Source organism: Pseudonaja textilis, unplaced genomic scaffold (genome assembly GCF_049901715.1).
Source record: "Pseudonaja textilis isolate UNSWEBS1 unplaced genomic scaffold, rPseTex1.2 PTEXCTG185, whole genome shotgun sequence".
NCBI classification, from domain to species: Eukaryota; Metazoa; Chordata; class Lepidosauria; order Squamata; family Elapidae; genus Pseudonaja; species Pseudonaja textilis.
This window is the reverse complement of record NW_028262504.1, coordinates 1-25,001: the sequence shown is the minus strand read 5'-3', so window position 1 is coordinate 25,001 and position 25,001 is coordinate 1. Positions and strand designations below refer to the sequence as shown.

General features: G+C 37.1%; 1 protein-coding gene and 1 long non-coding RNA gene across 4 annotated transcripts; one reads left to right on the top strand and one right to left on the bottom strand.

Moving 5' to 3' along the window:
- Window positions 1-2,530: 2,530 nt before the first annotated feature.
- LOC148123845 (uncharacterized) lies at window positions 2,531-21,979 on the top strand. The gene is made up of 3 exons (XR_015740501.1): window positions 2,531-2,611; window positions 10,458-10,541; window positions 21,807-21,979. It is a non-coding gene; the product is annotated as an uncharacterized LOC148123845 (long non-coding RNA).
- Window positions 8,362-24,695, bottom strand: BCL2L11 (BCL2 like 11). Of its 3 annotated transcripts, none has more exons than XM_087918657.1 (3): window positions 24,033-24,439; window positions 22,701-23,130; window positions 8,362-8,604 (listed from the first exon to the last, which is right to left on the bottom strand). In XM_087918657.1, the coding sequence occupies exons 2-3, from the start codon at window positions 23,104-23,106 to the stop codon at window positions 8,423-8,425; spliced, it is 588 nt and encodes a 195-aa protein (XP_087774783.1). In that variant the 5' UTR covers window positions 23,107-23,130; window positions 24,033-24,439; the 3' UTR covers window positions 8,362-8,422. The 3 variants fall into 3 exon arrangements, with proteins under 3 accessions (XP_087774783.1, XP_087774782.1, XP_087774784.1); XM_087918656.1 differs by lacking the exon at window positions 24,033-24,439 and adding an exon at window positions 24,538-24,695 and having other exon boundaries at window positions 8,364-8,604; XM_087918658.1 differs by lacking the exon at window positions 24,033-24,439 and adding an exon at window positions 24,538-24,695 and having other exon boundaries at window positions 8,365-8,604; window positions 22,716-23,130.
- Window positions 24,696-25,001: the final 306 nt, after the last annotated feature.

Below are 25,001 nucleotides of genomic sequence, written 5' to 3'. Positions count from 1 at the left end.
AGTGCAGTATTGCAGACAAACCATGCCCACAGTCTGGAGTTCAATTCTGATAGGCTCGAGATTAACTCAGCCTTCCATCCTTCCAAGGATGGGGCAATATGCTGACAGAGTACTGTAAAATACTACAGGGATGGTTGACCCAAAGGTGCTTTTTCAAGAGGCAACTGAACTTTCTGGTTTTTCTTTGAAGATGTTTTACTTGTCATCCAAGAAGCTTCTTGGATGAGAAGTGAAATGTTTTCAAAGAAAAACCAGAAACCATGACCATGGGTGAGTGAGAATTTCCATAAACTAGAGTGGTATATAAATCTAAGTGCTATTGCTACTGCTGTGTTAATGTGATGCAAAATTACTTGGGGACATTCAGCAAACCATGGAAAAAATGATTAACTCATAGCATTTTGTATTTGTAGCTATTTTTTTCCTATGTCCATTTTCTGTCACTGATTGATGTCCTCATTGTCTGCCTCAATCATGCTTGCACTCACTGTAATTTATTCATCCAAATGAATTCTCCTGGTATATAGAACTCAAGCCCATCTAACATCCTTTAAAACTCTTGTGAGATGAGAAATTAACAACCAAAAAAAGCTTCTATAGACAGCTTAATTTTCCTCATGAATGGCAATTTTTGACATTTCACCTTCTAGGTGAAGAGAGAGACTCCAAAATCCATAGTTTTCTGATTCCAGTTGTCTAAGAAATAAAGGCAGGAGAAAGTCTTGTGAATGAACTGTATCTTTAACACTGTGTTCTGAGTAACCGTCACTATATTTAATCTTGTTCTGTGCTGCTTAATGTGAGGTTTGTTACCAGAAACAAGTGGTATATAATTTATGAGATCTGGTAGAGCACACAGAAAAGGGGGAAAAAACAGGAGATGCCAAAACCAGGATGGTATTCTCAGATCATAATTGTGTCATTGTCTAAATTGTTGACTCTTGAAAATGTTACAGAGATTCCCAAAGGATGAAATCTAGTAGCTATAATTTATCTGAGAAACCAGTGATTTGGTGTAATGTATGCCAAGAACCTAAATAAAGCGATTGGCAATCCATGCCAGAGCTAATGAACTAGTGAACCTCCAAATTATTCTCAAGTGACTCCACCTGTCTAAACACCCACTGCTTTTTGGGAGTATAAGTACATGCAGATACATTTGAAAGGATGCAGTCATGTAAGAAAAAGAAGACATACACATTTGTGTGCTGCCTGACTTCAACTTCCACAAGTCTCATTTGATGAGAGGAAATAAGGTAGATAACCCAGGAGACAATCAAATCAATTATTTCTCTTTCAACTCTTTGTTTAAAAAAAGGTTGTTTTAAACTAATTAAATACAATTAGCATATGGATTAAGAGATTTTCATTTATTTGCATCAAACAAACCCTAAAAAGTCTCAGTAGACCAGCTACAGTACATACCATATAGTATCTTGGGATAACTTAGACTCGTAGATTTATTGTGGTCTAAGCTACCCTGTGCCTATTATGTCAAATGCAGTCATTTGAATCTGTTTCAAAGATCTCGAGTCTAGCAAGAAGGTAAATTATTTTATAGAAAGATGCAAAAGTTAAGAGTTCCTCTAAAAAGCTATAAAAATTGAGAAGTTAGTAAATTCATGGAAAGTAATTGTAACTACATTTAATTCAGATTAAGTTTAAAAAGAGATTGGTTTGCTGCCTATAGTCATTTCTTTGTCCTATCCCACCAGATTCTTGCACCACTGCAGTTGCCTTTGCTTTAGCTGGAAAAGTCATCCGGTGACTTTTACCTAAATCTGAACTGTTTACACATCTTCAGTTTTCAAGCCAAGGAAAGATAAAACATTTCTGATATTTCTAAAAAACCAAGCAAGGGAAGGACAGCGGCAGCAGCAAATTTTTGCTTGATCCACCTGACATAATGGAATTCTGACAAGACTATGGCACTTCTATCCCTACATAATAAGACGAGAGGAAATCAGTTCATGCCTGCAATTCCTCTAAGGGCATTCTAACAACAACTTGTAATTTTTATCTTGGAAGAACAGCATTCTTCCAAAATTAGCCTTTCACAAATTTACTTTCAAAATAATAAGGCTTATTTTAGGTTGTTGTTTAAAGGAATTACTGTATTGCCTTTCAAGGCAAACTTAACAGCAGTATCAATCATAACAGGGAGAATGCATAGGTTCCAGGGGTTATGCTTTCTCCCACTGCTAATTATGGTTAAACAGATGGGAAGCCACAAAAGATGGCCATGTCTCCAAAACCTGACACAAACATCAATTCATAAAGTATACGAAAAGCATACTACTCCAACAAAATCCCCCAAGAACCAATATAGATGTGAAATGTCAGGCAGTCTCTATGAAAGGGCAGAAGCAGACATACCCCTCGCAGACCAAGGTATAATTTCTAATGAAACTGTCAATGAAATCTGATTTCTGTCCTAGAAACACTGGTCTGTCATGAAAGTGTGACATACTGTACAACCATATTTGGAGATGACTGAGTGACGTTAACTATATGTCTCTTGTATTATTGCAGTATCTCTTGAGAACAGTGCTGCTTTTGCCAAGATCATCACAACAAGAACTTTATTGATGCTTCAGGAGACTTCAAGAAAGTATGTACCTGTTTCCTCAACTTAGCAATTTCCTAAAGGGTTAATTTCTCCACACTTGTCACTTCCAAAAGCTTGATGTCATCGGCACAACAGTGGAACGAAGAAATATCCAAATCAAAACAATCTGCAAGTTCAATCCAGGGAAGCAGGTGCATAGGAAACAAAAACAGACCTTGACAGCCACTTGCTCTTTCTGATGTCTCCTGTGAATTTACTATTGTTATCAGTTGTAACATTTAGCTGGCTGCACATTCTACTCAAGTTTCCAGATATGAATGAGGAAACTAAAAACTGTCTAAAATCCAATTCACATATAAACTAAATGACTCATCATAACATTTCATTACAGAACACCCTTCTGCACGTTATTTTCGTGTATGACAAATCAGGTGTGTGATGCTTTGCCAGCTGAACAAGAAAGCTATATAGTCCAAAATAAAGGCGTGAAAAACCGGAAGGAGCTAAATATAAAACATACTAAATAGCCAAAGAACTTTAGCCAAAACAAATAGCTAATGGGAAGCAAAACAGTATTGAGGAAATATTTCTCAGACTGAAAACAGCAGCCTGGAAAAAATTGGTATATCATTGGGGCAAGTTTAACCAGTGATGCAAACAACATGTGCAATCAAAGGAGAGAAATGGCAGCGGGAAGCTTAACCCTTTCTTACCTCCTTCCCCCTGCCCTTGGGCTGCGGTCCCTCATAGCATAGATTCAGCATCACAATCCCACCACCGCCTTTCCTAAGCAAATGTCCCCTTCCCCCTTCACATGCATTCATTTTAAATAGTCAACCTATGAATGCTTCGCAGATACTGTAGGAAAACAAAAGAGGAATCAATTCAATGTTGCTATCACAAATCATTTGGGGTAACTATATGTAATAGGAGTATTAGATCTGTTAACCTAAAAGCCAAAGACCCACACCATACACAAGCACAACAAGAGGACAGGACGAATGCCACAGAAATAGAAAAGGCATTTACAGTATAGTGGAAAATGAACAGTTGATATGTACATTTAAGATGTACATATATTGCATACGCAAAATTTCAGCAGAAGGAATCAAGCTGCAACTGGTATTTGTAATTAGACAATATCAAATTGGACACATTGAACTCCCAAATGGATCTGCATATGTATGACCGAAAGCAACACAGCTACAGCTGTGTGAAAAAGTCCTGCACGCTTTCAGTTTTAAGCTGTATTTACATGTTTAATCATCTTTTCACATCTCTCATAGAAACCACACAAAATTAGTACTTTGATGAAAATTTCTGTAGTCGGATTGAGATGCATAATTTTTATTAATATAACCAAAGTCTTTTTAAGGTTCTGAGTGAGTTTATGTGTTAAAACAAACACAACTTGCATTTTCGAGAACATTAGGATCAAAAGTAGTCAAAGCAGCGAGCTTTGGCTGACCAATCAAAATGCACAGAGGCTAAATCTATAAGCCAATCATTGTTGTCATACCCTCTGACTATAAATAGGCATGAAAAGCATCGAGAAATTTTAATTTACTTCTGGCTGCGGGCAAGGATGAAGGCCTTTGCTTTCACCAGTACTGAGCAGCGGCATTGCATCATTGTACTTCATGAAGAGGGTTTTTCCTGTACAGAAATAGCCAAGAGAGTGAAATCCCATTGCACCACAGTGAGCAGAGTGGTTGAAAAATATCAAGTAACTGGTTCAGTTGATGACAGGCTCCGCTCTGGAAGACTAAGAAAGTCGACAAAACAGAAGATCAGGCTCTGCAATGCATTTCAGTGGCTAACAGGAAGCTCACCTCACCTCAGATTACAAGAATTTGGAGTGAAACATGTGATGTAAAAATGTGCACAAGCACAGCGCGTCACAGACTGCTTGCCAGAGGGCTCGCGGGCTGCAGGGCTCAAAGTAAACCTTTGCTCACAGAGGCTCATCGACGTGTGTGTGGGCCAAGAAGTATGCCAAGTGGACCAACGAACAGTGGACCACAGTCATCTTCAGTGACAAGAACAATTTCTACTTGATTGGGAATCAGTGCATTAAGTATGTCAGATTTCCAGCTGAAGAATTTAGGCCGTACTGCCTGAATCTATCTGTAAAGCATCCATTGCATGTGAAGATCTGGGGCTGTATCGCTGCTTCTGGTATTGGTCGGATGCAAATCATGCAGGGAATCATGAATTCCAAGCAGTATGTTGAAGTCCTAGAAAAGACCATGCTTCCTTCCACTCAGCAACTTGTAGGGAAGGACTTTTACTTCCAGGATGACAATGCTCCTTGTCATCCAGCCAAGTCCGTCCAGCAGTGGATAAAAAGCATAGTGTTCGACTCCTGGATTGGCCAGCTCAGAGCCTGGATTTGAACCCAATTGAGAACTTGTGGACCAAGATTGGTTATGAAATAAGCAAGAAGCATCCGAAGACCAAGCAGGAGCTGATTGAATCCATTATTGCAGCCTGGCACCACATTGTCACCAAAGATCACATGCAAAGGCTTATACAGTCTATGCCGAAGTGATGCTGCCTGGTGATAAGCAATAAGGGCTGGCCAATTTCATATTAGTAACCATGTTTAGTTACCTAAATGGTCCTTTTCAGGGCCACAAACAATAAAAATGTTAACAAAACACCAGCATCAGTCTTAGTAATTGCAACACGTATGCCACTGGATATGCATCAGTTAATCTGTTTTCACAGTCATTGTAAGCATGCATTGTAAGCATGCAAGAAACAGCACCAAATTTCAAAAAGCTCATGATTTTCACTTAAAAACCACCAGTATTTATTTAAATATAACAATGTTTGCATAGCAGTTAGCATAAAATATCATAAAATCAATGGCCTACCCAAAAAATGTCATAAGCTGTAAACCATAAAGCATGCAGGACTTTTTCACAAAGCTGTATCTATCCAAAGTTGCCATATACAATACAAATTTCCCATATAGTGGTAGAATGTATTGAACTATATTATTTGATTCTCATTATTTTAAAACATTATTATAAAACAATTAGAACCCTTAATCACCCAAAATTATGATCCACAAGCTATTTAATTTACAAAACTCACCAAGAACCAACAAGGAGCCTTAAAGTGACAAGCAATGCATGTACCAATTGTCAAGATGCTATCTCTGTTTTGTCTCTGAAAGGCATTTATCATTTTATTGGTCAGAATTGCCATTTTTCTCCCTTAATTGTTATCCAGTTTACTAATATTTCACAACTCAAGCATTTCCTATCATTTTACCTCCTTTACTAGTAAAGCACTTTGTGCTTAATTTCTTAATATGGCTGCTGTTAGAATATTGCAAGGAAAAAAAAGCATCTTCCATTTCATATTTCCTTTGGTGCCCTGTGCTATCCCCAATACAGTTAGTTTACTAAAACTCAAACCTCATGTGAACAGAAACTTCTAGAACAATTTGTTTCATGTTTGTTCTTCGTTTATGGAACCTATTCCGAATTTTATACAGAAAAGGGGGGAATGGGGCAATTGTAAAATTGTGAACTCAATGTATCTCAGAATACATATTACCATTTTTAATTTAAAGTTTCTTCAGAGCTACATTTATTTCACATTGCTTCTGGAGTTTCTTCTGACATGTTCAGTATGCACCGTAAGAGATTTTGGCAATAAGGTGCAAAGCCTTGATGAGGAAAGGTGCATTATTCCCGATTCCCAGAATAGGACATAATGTACTACTTTTACTCTTAATATTTAAACTATTTTATATCTAAAATATCTATTTATATCTAAAATAACTAAAACCTCCAAGGTCTCTTCCAACTCTGTTGTATCTATACAACTCAGCTCCCAAGATAATCCTTTCTATTCTCAGTATTTCCACAGATGCACTTTCAAGTTTCCCTCATATGAATTTATTTCATTCATCAGATGGTGAATATATTTTATAAATGCTTGTTTGATAATACAGTTAATTAACCTTTGGTATTTTCTTTTATAGAAAGCTTTCTTTGTTTCTCCCTTACAAAGCATATTAAACGATCTTATACAATATAGAATTAGCAATTAACAGAAAACAGAATTACATTGTTCAGTCCTTCAACACATGACAACTACCGACTTCAATGACTTAAAATAGAAATTGGGAGCACTGATTGATGATAAGGCCATCACAGCCATTAGCCATGTACACTCAATCCTAGGAAAAGCTGCCAAGGAGGGCTGTGAATTTGATCATTGCAAAACAAAAAGATGATTCCCTAGAAATCTTTCCACCTAAAAGAGAAAAAAAATCCCTATAGGTTTTCCCTTGTGAGTGGAAAAATATCTAGGGGACCCTAAGAAAAGCCGCCCAAGGAAAGACAACATTCTCCTCATTAAGTCAGCTTGGTCCAGTCTGCAAATTTCTGTAAGTGCTTCAAATAAGATCAAGTTTTTAGTGCTTTTTGAAAAGAATGTGTTTTAACATTTCAAAAATCCAAAAAAAAGGAGAAAGCTAAAACACTACCTCATTATCCAAAAAGAAATGCCATTTATCTTTTTTTTAAAAAAAAAATATTTTAAATTTGTTTTCATTGTCTCTAGACTGAACAGCTGCTCAGTTTCTCAGTTTTAAACTGAACAAAGTTCAGTTTAAGAAAGCCAAGCTCGGCCCTGGGTTCTAAACCATAACTCTCTTACCTTAGGTTCAGTAGCCTGAACTGAATTCTACATAATCTTCTGCCAAATCCAGTGCCACTTGGTTTAACTTTCCATTGCCAGCAGGAATAAAAGTCAGTTCCCGTTACTGAGCTAATCTTGGTATGGTCTTAGCATTAAAAGGAGTTTTTGTGAGAGTTAAATAACAAGTAGTCCTTGACTTATGATCACAACTGAGCCCAAGATTTCCACTGCTAAGCAAGGCAGCTATTAAGTGAGAGTTTTGTCCCATTTTACAATCTTTTTGATCACAGATGTTAAGTGAATCAGTATAGTTATTAAGTGAACCATGCAGTCGTTAAGTGTTATCTGGTTTCCCCCATTGATTTTGCTTGCTGGAAGATAGTTGGGAAAGTTACAAATGGTGATCACATGACCCTGGGACAGTGCAACCATCATAATCACATGCAAGTTTCAAGCCCACAAATTTTGATCACGTGATTATGGGGAAGGCTGCAACAGTCATAAATGTGAAAACCAGTCGTAAATCACCTTTTTTCAAATTGTCATTAAATGAAAGATTGTAAGTTGAGGACTACTTGTAAATGCCAGGCTAAGAATACTTGAAGATGAAAGTTAAATTAAATACTAATGGTGCAAATCTTTATACTGTTCTAAAAGAAAATGTATAGGCAGGTATAACAATTGTGCAATATGCAGTTTCAAAAGGGTCACCAGTTCAGAGTTCAATAAGTTGTATCCATTATATGTATTACTGATTTGCATATACATCATATATCATACAATGTCATTAAAATTAGTTGATACAGATTGTGTACAATCCATCCATCCAACTTTGCTGTAGAGATTGACACAGAGCCTGTCATAAAACAGCTATTTTCTTTTTTGGGCATCCATGTAAGCCTGAAAGTAGTGTCTTTTTTCAGGCGTCCACTGAAGCCTGAAAAGGACAAGGGTGTTTTAATTGGTAGTAGATGGTTGCTGCGTTTGCATGAGGTCTGGAGCATAAGCCTACTGTATAAGATGTGTGTGCTCCTTGAATTGTAAATACACTACAAATAACTAAGTGTGCTTTCAATATAAAAAAGCAAAGTATTCAAATATGTCATATTTGAAATCAGATATATCTGAGTAACCAGTAATTTAGCAAATGTTGAGATACTTATATAACATTTGCTTTCCCCTGTCCTTTGCTTAAGTAGACAGAGCTACAGCACTGGAATAAGCAAAAGAATTTAAAACAATAAAAATGTTGAAAGTTACCCTTCTTGGACAGTAGGAAGCATTAAATTCATCTCCAATACGCCGTAATTCCTGTGCAATCCATATTTCTGGCTGCATATCCTCAGGTATTGGCCGTGACTGCCATCTGGAAGCTGTATCAAAACAACGCAACAAAAAAAAACTTTTATACTTCCAAAAAGTTTTCCATATCCATTCCCCACAGCGCCCGTGCACTCAATAATTTTACTACTTATTTTTCTTAAAGCTATAATAATAATCTAATAAAATACAGAGAGAACACTGATTATATAAAGATGTCATCATGGTATCTATGATTTTATATTAAGGCTGTATGATCTCTCTATTCCTTTATTCATTATTATAACTGAATCTATTAAATTGTAGTTTTTTTCACCTAAAGTAGTAGTAAATTGTGTAAAGCTATGCCTGTGGATTTTAACATACTTTCTACTCAGCTAGGATCAGACTCTTTTACAAACAATTCAAGAGTACTCCAACAGCTACCTGTGAAATCGAACTTTAAAATACCAGTAAAATAGTACACAGATAGTATTCGACTTAGACCACAACTGAACCCAAAATTTCTGTTGCTAAATGAGAAAGTTAAGTAAATTTTGCCTCATTTTATGACTTTCTTGCCACAATTGTTAATTGAATAACTGCAACTGGTAAGTTAATAACGTGGTTTTTAAGTGAATCTTGACTATGCAAAAGGTGGTCATGTGATCCTAGGACACTGCAATCTTCATGAATGAAGGTCAGTTGCCAAGCATCTGAATTTTGATCGTGTGACCATGGGGATGCTACAACAGTAAGTGTGAAAAACGGTCATAAGTCACTTTTTTCAGTGCTGTTGTAACTTTCAACGATCACTAAATGAGGTGTTTCAAGTTGAGGACTACCTGTATAAAGAATCACACCAAAAAAAAAGAAATCCCATACAATTAAAACAGAATAAAAATACCAGAGGATTATCTCCCCAAAGTGATGAAATTTACAACATGTTACTTTATGTTCTGATACCATGCTTATTTCCATCCCAATTCCCTCACAGGTCATAAATAACAGTAGCACTTCTATCTGTCATTTCTCTGATAATTTCCAAACAGCACATATTAACATTACCTCTGGATTAAACATTAGGTGATTATGATTGAATTTATGATTGTTCACTGCCCATGGTCACTTGTTTGAAATGGACACCTACAGAAATAAATATTGATGCCAGGCTGTGTAATCATGCAAAATCTGAGGATTAGTTTCTCATATAAGCCAGCATTGCAGAGATGCTGTTAAAGGGCTGCATATCAAAATATTAGTATGTACTAAACTTCATTCCTTGCATATAAGCGACCAGCTAGGATTTGTTATAGTTTCCTATTATTAGCAAACTGTGAGATGGTTGAGACCAGGTTAACAGCTGTCTTCCAAATTATGTTTAAATGCACTCTTGTCAAAGGTCAAGGAGCAAGGAGCTGCTGCTTTCTGCTCTGGAGTAAATTTACTTTAGAAGATGTCAACCAGTTTAAGCTCAAGCATTATATAGTCCTTAAATTATGATCTTTGTTACTTGTTATTTAACAACTATTCGAAGTAATGATAGCCTCCAAAAAGTAGTTACAACCTTAACAATTGCCCCCATGACCATATGATCGCAATTGGCATATTGATCAAGCACTTGGCAATCAGGGGTGTCAAGCTCACCTAGTTGCGGCGACATCACGTGACATATTGTGACTATTTTCCCCTTCGCTAAACCGGGCATGGGTGTGTCCAGCACATGACACATCTGGCCCATTGGCCAGGAGTTTGACAGCTTTGCCCTAAGTTCATACATCACACTAAATGTGGTTCTTTTTGGGGCTCAATACAAGTTATCTTTGTCCAGCAACTGCAATCAGTTCCAGTGACTTAATCATTAAGCAAAGTAGTCACTAAGTGAAAAATCACGTGATTTTTACTTTAGTTTTCCTTTACTTCATAGGGTTGGAAACATACAACCCCTAAACAGCTGGGTGAGTCCAAATGGCGGAGAAGGTTTCCAGAACTTGACTCATGAGGAAGCCAGGTAAAAGGGAAATCTTATAGCTCTTTTCCTTTGGAATGCTCACCCTGGGGCTAGGATAATTAGCAAGAAGAGAATTAATATCTGTATACATTCACTGGAGAGGAAAAGATTACCTCAGAGTAAGCAGTTACATAATGCGGAATAGACCTTGAAAGAAATGCTCTTGATAATGCAAAACACTAGCCATTTAAGAGGCAAACAAAAGTCTTTTAGCATGAGTCTTGTTAGTGTCAGACACAGCCTCAACTGAGCCTGAAGGTTATAATCAAGTAATTAAGGCCACATAACTGAGCTTGTTAACCTGTGTGGTTAGCACTTTTTTAGGGATGCGCTGCAGTTCAGGAATAGATAGTCTCTTTAGGCAATCTCTCTGCTCTGTGGAGGGTGAGGAGGAAACAAAGGGGTCAGGTACAAGGTAACAGGTACTAATGTGACCGAGAGATGCTGCACTGGCTATAAACGTAGGCACTGGTCACAAAGATAATGATTGCTGTCTGAAGCAGTCCCTAAATGAGGATAAGCTGTTCGGGAATCCAGCTACCATTATCTGTAAACTATGGTTGTTATTGTTTAGTCACTAAGCTATGTCCAATTCTTCGTGACTCCACGGACCAGTGGACCATAGCCCAGCAGGTCTCCCTGTCCTTCACTGTCTCCTGGAGTTTGCCCCAAATGTTTCATGGGTATTATATTTGAATCTATTCAATGGAGTACACCAGAGGCGTCAAATTCGTAGCCTGGATGCATCACACACTGTCCACTCCCACACTCGGTTTAGCAAAGGGGAAGAGTTGTGATACGTCACATGATGCCACGAGTTTGACACCCCTAGTGTAAACCATATCTAAACATAACCTATGATGTACAAGAGGCAATCTTAATTGTTTTGAGATGCATGTATGTTTTTACTAGACATCTGAAAAACAAAGGGATCTTCAAATGAAATATGTACTTTTAATTCTATCATATCAGGACTCTTTATCATTTACATTTGTAGAGAGAGTTCCACACACCAAGCTCTTGGGTCATTTTTGATGTAGGTAAATAAAAGTTTATATCCTTCTTAGGACAAAAACAGTGCTTGGAATCTAACTGTTTGTCATTAGATATGATGAGGAAGAAAAGTCCTGCCTGGCAATTACTTGCATGTATTAATGTAGGAGTGCTGATAACATTATCATGAAGCTGCAGTGTCCATAACAAATTTCAGTGATGTCAAAACAATACTTGTGTCATAATGCAATTTCATAATTTGTATCATAACCTCCATTACAACTACACATCTTGTTATTTGCTCCCCATATCACTCAATACCTATGCCTTTGAACTCTTCCTAGTTCTATGATTCTGGTCTAACATCTTCCGCCAACAAAAATGAATGGAGAATATAAGCAAGTATTACAGTCTGTTTATACAAATTATTCCACAAACCTGGCATTAAAAACTTTAAAAGGATCATAAGGGAATATCCATAATTCTCAATCTCACAACAATCACTTGCAGAGCAGTGAAAATGTTAAGCAAATGTGCCTGGCTCCAAACTGGGTGGAAACTTTATTTCAGAGCCAAACTAACATTTCATTGGTCTACAAATGTATTGTTTTCACATTATAGTTGAGAAAGACTATTATCAAGTTTCAAAATAAAAGTTTATATCAGAGTCAATTTTAGTAAGTTGCTTAGTAAGCTGAAATTCTTCTTGCGATGCTGGTTGACTCAATTCCTAATTTTTCAATCATTTTAAAGGAAAACTAGCATAATTCATTATATCTGAGGAGAGGCTTTCTACAAGTATATTACAATAATATTTCTCTTACCTAAAATTAAACTATTTAACTCTAATTTGGTCATCATGCCTGTAAAGGTAATTGTATACTAATAGTACCATCATAGAAATCTCAAAATGTTCTTAACAGTGGAGGAATGGAAAGGACAAAGCAAAGTAGCATTTAGCACTGTTTGCAGGCTTAGGCTGCTTTTGATGTAATGAAAAAAACAACACCAGTGCTGCAAGCTCTGCTCATTCATGCAATATCAAAAGGGGTGGGGCTTGCATCACAACAACACAATACTAAGATTTTTTTGGTCTGATCCTCCTGTGGGACACCTTAGAACAGAGGTCCCCAACCACCGGGCCGCGGACGAGTACCGGTCCGTGGAACATTTCCTACCGGGCTGCCGGTTTGCTGGGCGCCGCCATCTTGTTTGATGAGAAAGTGCTTCCGGGTGAGCTTTTCCGGTTGGAAAGCAGCGTTTGGGTCCTGAAGGAATCCTCGCGCCTTAGTATCATCGAAGGGGGGGCTTCGAACGAAACTAAGGCACAAGGATTCTTTCAGCACCCAAGGCAAGGCGAGGCGAGCGACCGTCCCAAAGCGAAGCCCATCGACAAAGGTACAAAGGAGGAGTTGAAGGTGGCGGGGAGAAGCGGGGGACGGCTGGCTGGCTGGCTGGTCGCTCGGCTCGCCTTGCCTTGTCATGCGTGCTGATGCCGGTACCGGGCTGCGGATCATTTTGTGATGCCGGTACCGGGCCGTGGCACAAAAAAGGTTGGGGGCCACTGCCTTAGAATACTTGTATTCCTTGAACTACTTCAGAGTGTTCTCTTCCAAGTTTTGAATCTATTCAATTGCACTAGCTAACAAATGTCTATGTATCAAGAGATGTTGACTGAGCCATTCACGATCACATTGAAACAAACATCATTAGTAGATTTTTGGATGAAAATGCAGAGAGAATAGGAACTTAAGTGAAAGGACACTGAAGATCTTCATAGCTTTTGCTTTAGCACATAAAACAACCAAACTCACATAAAAACCAAAACTGATGTTATTGAAACAGGCTAAATGTTATGCAAACTTTTAAAGATTTTTTCAAACAAAAACAGTCCAGACATTGACAAAATATACCAACATATATACAAACTCATACTTTCCATTATAACGGTTAACCAATGCATTATGTAAAAATAATGGAGGGGAAAGCATTAATGATGTTTTATTTCAGTATACACTTTCCCCCCCTCCTTTTTTAATGAAACTATCATAGGATTATTTTATTAAAAATAATCCTACTTGCTGTTCTGTTACTCGCATTTGAATTAATAACACATAAAAATGGTTGTTCCCAAATCTAACCCAAATATATCAGATTTACTAACTAGTACATCCCCTGGTAGTACAGAGCTACGTATAAGAAAATCCCAAACTATAAAATGCCACTCAAGCAAGTTCCAACACCAATGTAGTATTCAAGTTACGTACGTGATATCTAGTGCCAGCCAAAATATTTTGATGCCTGAGGCAGAAAATTGGCAAAGTAGAAATTAGAGCAGAATCAAATCTTAGAGCAACCTTGGCCAAAAATAATACTACTATTTCTGCCAATGGGAATGTGTATAGTGATAGGTGCCTCAGCAGTCTGAGAAATAAAGTATAGCTTCAAAAATGTCATCCCATGATCTGTTTATAAGCAACTCAGATTTCTGGATGAAATTAGACCAAGAAAGTAGTATCACTTTGCAATTATTATTGTGGCATCTAATTTTAAGTAGTAGAAAGGACTCTTCAAAAAGAACAAAAATGTTAAAAATTTAAAATATTATAGTATGCAGTGTTAAAATATAAGGACAATGTAGGTTATTTCATTAGATTTGGGCAAAAACTAATCAGTGAAGTTTTTCATTAGGGGAAAAAAGGCAATGATTTACACTGTTCTAATTATATAGTGAGATTTCTGCATATTACATAGAAATCAAACTACAACAAGAACCTGAGGATCAGAAATTGAGAGCCACCTGCTTAAGCTTTGTATGTTACTTGACAAGATGTTAGTTTCACATAACAAGACAAAAGCAGACGTGTTCCACTAGCTACCAAAATTATATAAACATATAATGGGACCTATGGGACTACAAAGGTATAAAAAAGCCTTAATTGATTCTAAATGAGTTTCTGTAAGTCAAGAAATTAATATAAATGTTTCATGTGGTTAACCATGAAATCAATCTGAGGTTTTCATAAAGGACTTTCTGTGGGGCTGCAAGATCAAAAAGATTAGGAGTGTCAAGTCATTTAGTTATGCAAAATAGAAATACATTTTCAAGTCATAATATACTAAAGCTACACTTAAACAATGGATATGATGTCATACTACCTCACTGAGAAAAATGCAATTGCTGTAAAGATGTCTATCATGCACTACAATGTATCTCTCTTCTTCCTAGTTTTCAGGATAACCACAACCCAAAAAAAGTTTGAAATATGTCTACATCACCACTCTCATAAAGATTGTCACCGTAATAAATGTTTTAGTAAAATTCTGGTTAATTTTAATAAATGTTGCATAGACAATATTTAAACATCTAACACACCGTTCTGCCAAGCTTAATTAACTTAAAGGAGTTATTTCTAGCTTATCTTCTGTATTGCCAGAATCCCTTCCTGATCTGCCAATCTCTAAATCACTTTTGTGCAGGTATCTTGTATTAAAAACATTTGCACTGTATAATATATAAACCTGTGTCAAGTTAGGAATTTCCTGGAAATGTCAGGGAATGGTCCTTGAAATACTTCTGAGATACTTCCAATCTCATGCAAGAGAAATGCAGAAGATAGTATGTAATCATTTCACTTGCATGCTATTAAAAACTACAGTCATGACAAAAAATAGAATTGGAACATACACCCTATGTCAAGAATTTAAGAGACTTGTGGGCATCTGTATTTTATTTTGAAAGGTGCTTAGGATTTCGTTGATATAGTGATACTAATATAGTGGAAAAGAAATTAAGATCCCATATATGAGATCTTTTATTTTTTTTAAAGTGTTTTGTTTCTTCCCCCACCCCCCACCAAAACCCCAAAGCTGCTGCTGCTGCTGTGAAGAAGCACAGGTGTTCCACACAAACAAGGCATTGCTAATACAAGCTCAGAAAACCCAATAGGAAAGCAGTAAAACCTATTTGTGCTAAATTTACCCCAAAAATCAAGTTGATCCATTATAACCAATCTCTCAATATAACAAATAATACAACTACATAATTCTCAATCCGATTAAGAATGTAACAAGAAAGAATGGGCGCAGGCATGCAAGTAACTTGGAGAAAACAGAGCGCAGGAATCTTTCAACATTCTTAGCATAATGAATTGCTATACACATATGGGCAACAGTCGCATTAATCCGAGGCAACACACTGAACAGCTGCTGGAATTTGATGCTACAGCAATCTGAGAAATGGAGCTGAACTCTTCATGCTTTGGGAATGAATTGCATACTTTCTTTTACCAACCCTTACAGGTTATTTACATCTCTTTAATCTCATAAATATACTTCAATCAAAATATAGAGGACATTAAAAGCAGTTTTTTAAATATTCACAAAATATTAAAATATAATAAATTTTGCTTTAAAGTTCCTATTAGGAAACAGAGATTCTTTCATTCAACCAAATCACACGCTAAGAGCCAAAAATATGGTGGAGTGATTTAGAAACACAGGAAACTAAATGTAAAAATTATTTTAAACACATTTGACTCATTTCAAAGACAGCATGAAAAGCACAGAATCAATATGAAACTAGTTTACTATGCTAGAAAGCCCTTTATACCATATTGGACTAAGAGATAAAATTCTTAGAATATATCTATATGATAAAGTGATCTGTTTGAACAATATTGTGAATGAAACAATGTCTTAAGAAAACAAAATGTTCATACAACATCTTCCCGGTCTTCAGCTGCTCTGAAAATTTTTTTTTTTTTTGCTTACATTCTCCCCCTCATAAATGTTACACTGATTCTAAAAATGTACATATTTTGAAACTCCAGGAAATACAACTAAAAGTTCATATTTCTCATCAGAGCATTAGGAATTAGCATCTCCTATGGCACTACTGTATTTGAAAGATTCTTTATCACAAATATAAACATAATGCGAAGAGATAAAAATTATAACCAGCTAAGTATTATTTGTTCAAATATTGTTCTTTTGTTTCTTTGCAAGGATTCTTTTATTACAGGCATGGCCACATGTACTTCATTTCATATTAATCTATATACTACTAAAACTCTTATGTATATAATTTTTAACTGGGTGAAACGGTACATCATAGAGTTTTAAGCCAAGGTTGTCTCAAATGGATTAACTTAACAGAATGTGTTCAAAATCCAGGATCCTTAATTCCCATGCAATGGAAATTTGGCAAATTTTATTAAACATTTTATGACATAATTAAAAATAATATATTTCGTAAAGTCAACTCTTGAAGTTTGACTGTGCTATACAATTCAACATGGGCTATTTTTCAAGACAAGATATATTTCTAAATATCTCCCTCAACTTTTAAGAATTTTTCAAATACATGATAAGCTCTGCCACTGTTGAAGGCATTGAGGAATCTGATAAGGAAATATCTCTGGAACGTGACCCAAGGGTCACAAATTGTCTAGTAATCATAAAAGCACTGGGTGTATTAAACTCTTCAACTATTCAAACAGGTTTTGAATGTTGGCTGGAATGTTTGAAATATTTTACTATGTAACACTGTTGGTGTAGCAAATAGCTAATTATTATACTGAATTTGAAAATTACATTGTACAAAGCATAGATTTCCATAATCAAGCACAAATGCTAGATATAACTATTTACTTTTTGTTCACTTCAAAGTCATTATTAAGCATCTAAATCAAATATGATGCCAGTCTTCAAACACTTGAGAAACTGGAGCATCATCTTCTTTACAGGATGAAAATCCTAGTAAGAATCTAATTATATTGTTTTGCAAGTCAATTAGTCACAGTAGAGCAGCTGAGATAAACAGGTAAAATAAATTACCAACTTTTTCTTTTATCCAGTCTCATTTTTCACCTCTAGAAAACAATTCAAGAAACAGAGTTGGCACAGAGGTACTTCAGCTACTACCCACAAAGCAAGTACGTTTGTGCTTCCAATTGTCAACACAGACTGGATTGGAGTCAGAAGGACCTCTAGTGAATTTCAGGAAGTGTAGCAACAGCAACCCAGGAATAAAAAGAAAACCCTGCCAGGAGTTTCCTTATGCAAGCTATAACCAATTCAAACCAGAAGCAGTTACTTCTAACTGCAAAAATGATTTTTTTTTAATAGAAGCAGAACTGTGAGGAAAAAAAGCCATATATTACAAAAGGATTATCTATAATGCAAAAACCATTTAGGTGTAAATTTTTCACCAACTTGAAATCTATGCCAATAGTTCAGCTGTTGATCAAGGATGTTCACAGAACAGAATCCTGAATAAATACATAAAAGAATATAATATCATTCATGTTTTTCATAGCCCTTGTATAATAAAAAGTTTAGTGCCAATTTTTTAAAGAATATAATCTGTGTTCACCAGGTATTATTTAGGCAATCTACAGAAATAAGAACATATAGTGTGCATCTCATAGCTGTGTTTTTAAAAACAAAATATCTTTTCCCTTGTTCATCACGTACAAAGTGATCAATATAATTTGGCATAAACAGTATGTCATCTTGATGTCATCTTGATTGCTCCTTCTGTGAAAGTAGGCATTCTTTTTAGTGAGCTTGTTAAACTTGCAATAATCTCAGAAAACAAACTAAATGGGCAGCAATATAAAAAACAAACTTCCTTTTTGTCTCAATTAATTACACCTTCAGCATAATTGTGTAGTTTAGTGTAATTACTTAATTCTTTCTTGTGTCATTTCAAATGACTTTTCAATATTCAATTGATTCATAGTATATTTGTATCTCAATTAGTATCATCATTTGAAGCACTATTTCCTATTGAAAATAGGAAAGCAATATGTTTATATTTAAAACATTTCAAACACAGAATCAGTTTTACCTGAAATATGAAGAAAAGATTACATAAATTGCACAGTGCAAATAAACCTCCACCTTCATCATTTTAAACTCACATGTAAACTTTGCTTGAAGTTGCAAAAAAAATATTGATATTCAGAACTTTTAAAACAAATGACACAAGAATAAAAATTTTAAACTCATCATAAATGAACATAATTAAATTCATAATCCCTGTTACTTAAGTGATAGATGTGCACTTAACTTGACTAGTTAATTCTAAATGGTTTATTCTGCATAATTTGTCATACATAGTTACCTATCAAATAATAAACCGTGTTTAAGGTATCAAAAGTCATTTGTTAAAATTTTTTAGCAGATAACTTTTTAAAAAAACTTTACATTAAAAAAACAAAAAATCAAGTTGTAGATTTAAAGGCAGAAAAAGATCCTAAGAACTGGCTCCTAGTAATAAAACTACAGGTACATATAAAAGCTAGGACAAGATCAAATCTGTCATTTTGTACTTCTAAGCTATCTCCTTTGAAGTTTTTAAAAACCACACTGTAAGACTTGACAATCTTCACAAATCACTAGTGAGTTTGCACAGCTTATAATAATCATTGATTTGAAATTATTTAGAGTTAGTTTTTGAATTTCATAAAAAGATGCCATTAGTTTTCAATTAATGTTTTCAAAACTCATTTGCCTATATTCATTTTTAAAGAAATTCATAAACTAAAACATCTATCTGAAGAATAATTGTTGATTGCCAGGACCCATCCACACTATGTCTTACATACTCTATAAATCGTATATTGATAGAAAGCCATTTTCCTGGTCTTCTGAACTTCAACATACACTAATTTTTGTTCTCCTACACTATTTCTAGAATATCTGCAGAAGGTGGGCTTGTCATCACGGAAGTCCTTATGTCTCCCAAATAATTATCTGAAACTGTTTATGTTCTGTAGAAACTTAATTTATCAAGAATATCAAACTCTTCAACTTAGAAAATAAACTCTTACATCCTTAAAAATCCTATGTGTACTGTCCACAGCATACATCTTATTGAACTTAACAATCCTAGCATCTGTACAATATTTAAGATCATTTTTCATTAAACAAAATCTGAGCCCATCTGCACAGTACAATCATAGAACTATGGAGTTCAAAAAGTTCATGTGGTTGAACACTCCCTAACGTTGTGGAAAACCAATTAGACTGTCCATGAGAGTGGTTCATCCAGAGATGAAGAACCCACAACACCATAAGTAAACTACTTCTTTGTTCTTGGCAGGGTCCACTTTTTTTCAGAATAATTGAGTGCTGATCAATCAACTGAGAAAGGAAGTGACAGACCAGCTTGTCACCTGAGGCAAACATAGAGTGATCCCAAATCACCCAAATAGCTTTCACACCAAAGGCGGAACTAGAATTCACAGCTGCCTGATTTCTAGCCTGGTGCCTTAATCGCCAGAATAAACTGGCTCTCCAAAGTAACTATTCCACATTTATACTATTTCACCATCAGAAAGCTTTTACTTTATATTAAAATAAAGCTAAATATGTACAATTTATGCCCATTACTTCTGGATCTAGTTTCTGTGGGAATGAAAACTAATTCCTGACCAGCTTCTATATGGTACCTTTTTATGTACCTGAACAAAACTGAAGAATAGCTATATCATTTAAGCAACGAAGAAGATAACATAGCATCAATGACAGCTGCTCTAAAATTGGATTTTTCTCCTTGAGAGGTTGGATGAATCTTTTTTCTACACAAATACTTCTTTATATAATTTCAATTAATAGCAGAATTTAAGATGATAAATTATATTTTCTTTTGTTACTGTCACATATTATATAAAGTCCCAACTGCTAGGAACAGGGCAACAAATGAAATAAAACAATCATTTCTAGTAGAACCACTGGCTTAACCAATTCAATACAGGCAGGCTGCTGAAAATACTCAGTAATGTACATATTTGACCTCCAATAACATGCAATGCCCCTTTTCTACTTGTTAACTTCATTCTTTACTACTGTTGCCATCTCTCCCCAAACAAAGCTCCTCTGTTTTAACAGCTGTAGGCAGAGATTCAGTTAGGGTAATTTTCCCTATTACTGCACTTCCTCACCAGAAAAAGCAGTATTTTAAAAAATGCTACAAAACCTCTATAATTAAAGGTAACAACTGCTCGCACTACTTGTTATCTTCAATAGAAAAAAAATCACCCATTTTACAGTTTATATATATATATATATTGTGTGTACATATGTGTATACACACACACAATTATCACCATCTACCACCTAATCAATCAGCTGTACAATTTCCTGAGATGCATTCAATATTCTATTCTTTCAGCTATGCCAGGCAAATTAAGCCCCAACAGAATCTATTTTAAAAACCAAGGGATTTTTTTTTCTTCTTCTCTAGATTCTGATTGGTGGAATTTTCAGGAAGTACCTTCAGTTTCCATGGTAAAAAGTGGAAGGTAAACATGCCTGCAATATAAGGCGAAGATGCCTAAGCCACTTTAAAAAGGATATATGCTCTCGGGAGTATACTGGCTTAAGTGCATATCTGTGCAAAGTAGCTTCTCTTACTCCTAGTTTAGTGCTATATAAACACTGCACTCAAAGCAGGAAATCAGCTATGCTGAAGCACAGGGAACAGGATGCGCTACAACACCTCATGCATATATACCCCAAATGGGAATCAAGTAGGATTATACTTGAATCAATTTGCAAAACACCTAATTAGTGTTAACCTTTTATTTTTTCATTAGGCAAGGCCTCTTCTTAAAAGACTTTTGGACTAGACATCATAACAAACATGCTCTTTTTCCTAGAAGAGTTTGTGTGTCTTATGGGAGGTTATTACATGACATAAAGATATTTAGCAAACAAAATTAAACATTTTCATTTTCAAAAAGATATATAACCAATTTATTTATTTCAAAGGGAGAGGAAGATTGGTGCAGTTCAAAGCAACTATGATTCAGCATCCCATTCTGTATTTTGTACAAAAACTGTATATTGTAGTTATCTGAAAGTACACATTCACTATTTTTTTTCAGGAAAAAGAAGTACAGAGCTCTTGATCACTACATACTTTAAAAAAAAACCTCCATTATACTAAAAGAAAATTTAGAGCTGCTACACCACACACCTCTACTCAAATTATGCAAAAATGTTCTGAAAACCAATTATTCATTCAGAAGCTGAATAAAGCCCATTTTAACTAGCACAAATCCATTGGATAAGCATGGTATAAAGTGGGATGAGTGGAATTCAAAATCTCTACACGGAGTAAGGCAGAGATATCCTCCTATGTTTCTAAATGATGCAAAGAAAGGACCAAGAAGCTCATTGGACATTTTGGTTACAATCCTCATCTAAGGCCAAACTATAGGGACCATAAACACATTGCTTCCCATTTCTTCCAATTTTCAGTAAGGGAATGAAGATGCACAGAAGGCCTACTCTGGATAATAGCATTGACACTCAACACTATATGCACTTAGATGGAAGTGGTTTTGGACATCAATGGAAACTCCCATCCTGGGGATAATAACTGTGAGACTGTGATCTTCACTGGTAATAAAAGAATAAAGGTTTAAAATCAACTTCTGAGTATACTCTGGTCCTAATCCTTGACCATCATCTCCATTCTACTATGTCATTTTCAAACACTCTCATTGAAAATGACATTTACATGCAGTAATACAATTTAGATCTTACTTCTTCCAAAGCCACAAACATTTAAAACACTTTCCAAACAAAAGGACACTATTGTATTTTCAACAAGCTATACACCAATTTCTGGTTCATTTGGATTTTCTCATTTTTCTTCTATATTACAAAAAGTTATCCTTATGAAAATATATGTTTATTTTCATTCTAATTTCATTTTGTCAAAATATTTCATTTTATCTGGTGACTTTTATAAAGAACTCCATACATTAGTCAGTGCTCTTATCCTTAGTCATCATTATGAGGGTTAGCTGCAAAACTTTCAAATGCTAACATTACATTTCTATCCACCTTTCCTTCAAAAAGCTTCATGTTCTCTCTTTTTTAAATTCCCCTATTCTTATGCCTATAAAGTAAGCTTAACCTGAAAGAAAATGATAAAATCAGGATCACCCAATGAGTTTGAATACTGTGGTTTAAACCTGGATCTCCTCTTTCCAACATTTTAATCAGTATAGCTCACCTTGAACTGGAGTTCTAGTACTACATAAGGCAAATTATTTCTTAAACCTAAACTTCAAACCACAAACACAGCTTCAAAGGGGAATAGGAAGTGTTGACTATATTTCAAAGATGAGTGTAAAAGTTTCTTACCATGCTCTTGCTTACCCATTGCACTTAGATAATGATTGATAGCTTGACACGGAGGACTTGGAGTCTGTGTTGCTTTGTCACAATTCATAGGTGCAGGACTCCTGTCGATGTCAAAAGAGAAATACCCACTGGAGGATCTGGACAGCAGTGGGGATCTTCTTACAAACATGAACAACGGGGATCTGGTTGCAAATGGACTGGGACTGGAGGGTGGTGCCAGTGGTCCCTGAGGGCTACCGGGTGATGAACTGTCCCGTTCACCCAAATGATTACCTTGATATTCAGTTTGTAAGGAGGTAGGGGCCCCAGGCCGAAGGTGATGAGGCTGAGCTGGCCTTTCAGCAGGCTGCAATTGTCCACCTTCTCTCTCACACTCAGAATTTAAATCAGAAGATTGTTTTGCCATTTGGTCTTTCTTTTTCCCCCAACCCTGGAAGAAAAAAAAAGGGGGGGGGAGAAGAGAAAAACATCTCAAATTACACAAAGTTCATTCAAACTTGATAACAGTGATGACTTGCAGTGGATAGAAATCACTACCAACATATTAGCAATGCAAATTCCATGACATTTTACATTCACCACAGGATTTCAAATCTATTAATTAATCTTGATTTCTTGCGTGTCAAACTTTAAAAGACTAATAAGGAATAAAAGTGTATATCCAATCCAATATCTCTCAGGAGGTAAAAAGGCTTATTGAAAAGAAAACAGTAAGAAAAGTTTTCTAGGACAAAACCTGGGAGCCAACTAAGCAATATTCCAGGTCTGATCTTTTGGGAGGGCAAAGGAACCAACTGACTTTCTTTTTTCTTTTTTCTAAAAAAGGAGGTTATGGTGAAATATTTAAACTCAGGATCCGCACACTCCAGCCCTCCAAGTTCTATACAGGAGGATCAGATACAGTGTTGAAATGTTAGAAGTAGATGCGGTGATTGTGCAGGACGGGGAAGTCGGCCAGGCTCTCGCTCCATTGTTCTATCGAATATGCTGATCACAGCAAGTCTGGAAGGTTTGGCAAGAGCAATCAGTTGTAAAAGTGCGTCACAATAGTTTTGTACACTGCAAAGTGCTCCTCTGCTCACTCCACCTCCCCTCATCCTTCTAGGGCTGCGATCAAATCCTTCTCTACGCGCTACACGCGGGGAGGAAAACATCTCACTTGGCACCTTTAGAAAACCCACACTCTTTAATGAGCTTGTCGTTCAAGCGGCGGCGAAATCCAGAGCAGAAAAGGCACGAGCGAGAAACGAAGCGCGACAGGTTCCCCCCCACCCCAGCCCCAAGGCAAGGGTCGTAGCCTGCCTCCCACCCACCTACCGCGCTCCAACTCACCTTTTATTTACTTTCGTTCAAACGCCCGTGTCCCGCGACTGGATTAGGCGCTCCCGCAAAGCGACAACAACAGGTTGTAGGAGAGGCCGGCGCAAGCCAAGCATCCACCACTAAGTTGGGGAACCATCGCAACCAGGGAACAAAAAAGGTGATGGTGCGGGAAGTGGCGAGTGTGGGGTGGGGTGGGGGGGTGGAAACAGCCCCGCGCCGAGACTTGAAAAGAAATCCAAGGCCAAGTCACCCCAGTCGCCTCGGGAAAGCCCCTCCCTCGCTGCTGAACGACACCGGGGGAGAGCTGCGGTCGGAGTCGCGAGAGACAGGTCGCTTCCCACCGAAAACCCAACAAAGGGAGCGCGAGTGCAAGGCAGGAGAATAACAGAGCCAGAAAGAGACACGCAAAGGGGGAGGGGATAGCAAGAGGAGAGGGTGGAGACACGGGCGCACACCAAGATACCCCCGGCCCCCAAGCCCGCCCACCGCCCGCCCGCCCGCCGGCCGTACTTACGCGTCAGGGTTTCTGAATCATCACAGAGGCAAGCCGGACGCTTCCCTGGGCGCCGAGGGCGGCTGGTGAGCGACAAGCTCGCGCGCGTTTCGGAGATTGCTGGCGTCTGGCCGCGCGGACCGAACAGCAGCCAACCCAAGCGAGATCCCCGCGCTCTGACTGCCTCTCTGGGGGAAAGGGAGAGAAAGCCCTCCCCGTCGCCAATAAAAAAAATAAAAAATAAGGCAGCAGGGCCAATCCGGGCGCGTTAGAGGCAGCCCGGCTCCGCCCACAGCGCGAGGGCACTGTTTACATTTATATGCTGGGGGGGGGCGGGGGCGGGAGCGCACACATACACACACGCGCGCGGCCTGCCACAACCCCTGCGCCGAGCCGCGCGGCGGCCCGCCCTGCTCCTTCCCTCCTTCTGTCCTCAGGAGCTTCCTGAAGCCGCCGCGGTGACGACGGCAGTCGAGATCGAGAAA

Bases quoted from the DNA above. Each gene is read 5' to 3' on its own strand.
- BCL2L11 (XM_087918656.1), bottom strand. From the start codon at position 23,106: ATGGCAAAACAATCTTCTGATTTAAATTCTGAGTGTGAGAGAGAAGGT. The intron at 8,605-22,700 runs GTAAGAAACTTT...GTTTTGATACAG, and splicing joins AATGGGTAAGCAAGAGCATG to CTTCCAGATGGCAGTCACGG.